The sequence below is a fragment of the Poecilia reticulata genome, linkage group LG10 (genome assembly GCF_000633615.1).
Source record: "Poecilia reticulata strain Guanapo linkage group LG10, Guppy_female_1.0+MT, whole genome shotgun sequence".
Lineage (NCBI taxonomy): Eukaryota > Metazoa > Chordata > Actinopteri > Cyprinodontiformes > Poeciliidae > Poecilia > Poecilia reticulata.
In genome coordinates, this window is record NC_024340.1 from 27,191,367 (window position 1) to 27,194,414 (window position 3,048).

At 41.0% G+C, this 3,048-nt stretch overlaps 1 protein-coding gene across 1 annotated transcript in view; it reads left to right on the forward strand.

Annotated features, from left to right (window-relative positions):
* The first annotated feature begins 1,901 nt into the window (after nucleotides 1-1,901).
* The window catches only part of gabrb2a (gamma-aminobutyric acid type A receptor subunit beta2a), a 46,486-nt gene continuing 45,339 nt past the window's right edge, over nucleotides 1,902-3,048 (forward strand). Inside the window, exons 1-3 of the mRNA XM_008420897.2 lie at nucleotides 1,902-2,093; nucleotides 2,227-2,327; nucleotides 2,705-2,772. Coding sequence (XP_008419119.2) covers nucleotides 2,020-2,093; nucleotides 2,227-2,327; nucleotides 2,705-2,772 — 243 coding nt within the window. The 5' untranslated portion in view covers nucleotides 1,902-2,019. The remainder of the gene's footprint in view (nucleotides 2,094-2,226; nucleotides 2,328-2,704; nucleotides 2,773-3,048) is intronic.

The window sequence follows — 3,048 nt, forward strand, 5'->3', positions numbered from 1 at the left end:
ACCGAGGAACGCATCAAAAAAGGCTGCCGTGATATAATCTGCGGTGGCTGTAACTGGTGGTGATGCAACAGTGAACCAATGCCTTCAGAGGCCTGCCCTCTACAGAAGCACAGCTCTGTCTCTGCAAGAAGATCAAAGGCAGTTTAGAAGAGGCTCACGTCCCCCTCCCTCACTGCTTCAAAAAAAAAAAAAAGAACTCAAATCTGGGAAAATGAATTGTGGGACCATGTTTTCCAACCCACCTTACCTCCCTGGAGCTTCGCTGCTCCCCTCACACTTTGTGATGTGCTGCAGTTTCTCACTAAATATTGCGGAAAAGAGTTTGAAACATTGGTGGATTTTGGTATGGAGGGCATGGCACACTGCCCAGGGTGACATTACATGGAGGGCAGCATGAGTGTAAAGGATGTAATAAGATTTCTCTATATATCGTACCACTGTAGTTGGTTCATACTGATGCTGATCCAACCAGAACTACATGTTCTACAGTAAACACTGTCTTTTGTGTCCCAAACTGCACAGACCTTCATATTTTTTTCAAAACCCTTCTCTGTTTGTTTCTAATATACAGGTGCAAACATTTGTTGGTGGCAAAAGTGGAAATGTTTTAAAAAAACATCAAAAAGTGGACATTTTCTACAACCRTTTTTGTGTTGTGTACGACTGATCTAGATTTCCAGGGATTATTAAAATCAGTGGCCTGATTTTAAAATACCAAATTTGTTGTACTTTTTCATTAAATTTCAAATGTAAGCTGAAAAAGTTGAGGATTGAGATCAGAGTGTGTACAAGAAAACACGAGCTGCAACTCTTTTGGGAGAATCATTAGCCCAGTGCTACTTTAGCCATGCAAATGATTTTCTTTTGATTTTTTTTTCATGCTTAATTTGTCTCAGAACTTAGAGGTGGGAATGATGTCTGACCCATTTGGGAACAGTTTACTGTAAAGTCATAAAGCAGTCAGATTTGCTAATTATTATAGTTACTTGGTGGTACAAACTGATAGTGCATTTGTCCTATTTTTTTGTTGTTGTTAAAAACAGAAGAGGAATATGTTCAAAAACTGTCCAAGCTCCTTGCAATGACTTATAAACATTTTATACCTGCCATCTTCATTACATTTTATATGCAAACAGTCATATTAGATACCAGGCTGCTTCACAAACTCCCACTTTCCCAGCTGGGATGCTGACCTCCTGTTGTTTTTCTGATTGGGAATGCTGAAAACCCAACTTTCATAGTCAAACGGATCGCACCATGCCGTTATCACCACAAGCTGCCAAAACAAATGCACTACAGTGTTTTTGGTTAGAATCTAGCAGACATAAAATTGGAGGACAGAATGTCATTTCAGCAGGAAACTAAAATACAGCCACTTATGAAAGCGACATTCTGCTCGTGATACAGTTGAACATTTTATTTTATTTTTTTATTTGGCATTTGTACCATCTCAAGTGTCTGGTATGAAAAGTTGAATATATATGGACTGGTACAGACAGGGCTAATTCTAAGGGGTTTCCAAGTGGCGCTATTCATGGAAGAAGATCCACTGAATGGATAAGACACCCATGAGTCTTAGTTAGATTAATTTTCTGTTTTTGTTGTTACATGAAAAAAAATGGTGGAATTGGTGTCTGTAAATATCCTTTTTTTAAACAAATGTAGTCAAATGAATCAGAAGGAGCAAAACTTATTCTAGTTGATCCCTGAAACGCTTCACCTTGTCAGTGGACAAAACCATCACCTTTGTAATGTACAAGCAGAGTACAACACAGATAAACGTTGCTCTGTTGTTCTTTCTTAACATTAATGCCCGCGTCTTCATTACGCACATCCAGTTGTCCCTTTAATATTTTCCTCTGCAATGGAAACGGCTCATCCACCATCATCTCTCTCCACTCTTTGATCTTGGACTCGCTGCACGCATGCGCCCCTCATTGGCTCCTCTGCACCGTCTGGAGTAAGTTGGATGCGCGCTCTCCTCACTCGCATCCAGAAGCCATCGGAAAAACTGTTGCGATGGGGAGGATCAGGGAAAACCACTTTGGGATTTTGACTTTTTCCCTATTGCTGACCTTCATCTGGGCTCAAAGGTAAATCCCGATTAAGCTTCGTTTTTACGTTTGAATTTTGCATGTGTCGCCTTGCGTGTCATGTTTGATATTTATCAGCTCGGGTTTTTTTTTTTTCTTCTTCATCATCATCTTTTTCGTTTCTCCTCCTCAGCGTCAAGGATATTAAGGATCCGAGCAATATGCCTCTGGTGAAGGAAACAGTGGACAGGCTGATGAAAGGATACGACATTCGGTTGAGGCCAGATTTTGGAGGTAACGAATTTTTTTTCTTTTCTTCTTCTTTTCGCGCCCCTCCCGACGTGCGATACATGCTTAATGAATCGCAAAATCCGCTTTAATCATCCCTTCACAGTCAAATGGGCCTTGCCAATTAGGCGAAGAGAAATGATGAGCGTATTCCGCTTTGATGAGAGGCTTTTTAACGTGATCGATCCCGCTCATCAATGTTTGATTACCCCGCTAAATAAATGAAATTAACAGCATTTCAATTAAAGTGGGTGTCAGACGTGACGGCTGCTGCCCGGCCCGATGATGCACAGCTCTCCTGCAGCGTCACGGAGCTGTTAAATTTACATGATGGCAGAATTATTCATATCTCGTCCTGTATTAACGCCTTCTCTTCTCCGCAGGTGCTCCTGTGGCGGTGGGGATGAACATTGACATTGCAAGCATAGATATGGTCTCTGAAGTAAATATGGTAGGTGGATTTTTCTGCAATCATTCCGCTATTTTGTTTTTTCTTCTTCTCCTTTTTTTTCCCCTTTTCGCTTTCTTTTTTTTTTTTTTTTTCTTTATCTGGCACGGATCGCCTTTTGTCACCTTTTTGAAGTGGGCTACTTATCACGGCTCAGTTGAAGCCAACCTGAGGACATTTTTTTCCAATTTTCCCCAAACACATCACCTCCTTCCCTCTTCCCAGACTCCGCATTTGCTGCTCTGGTGTGCTGCTGCATTTGAATTCAAAACACACACT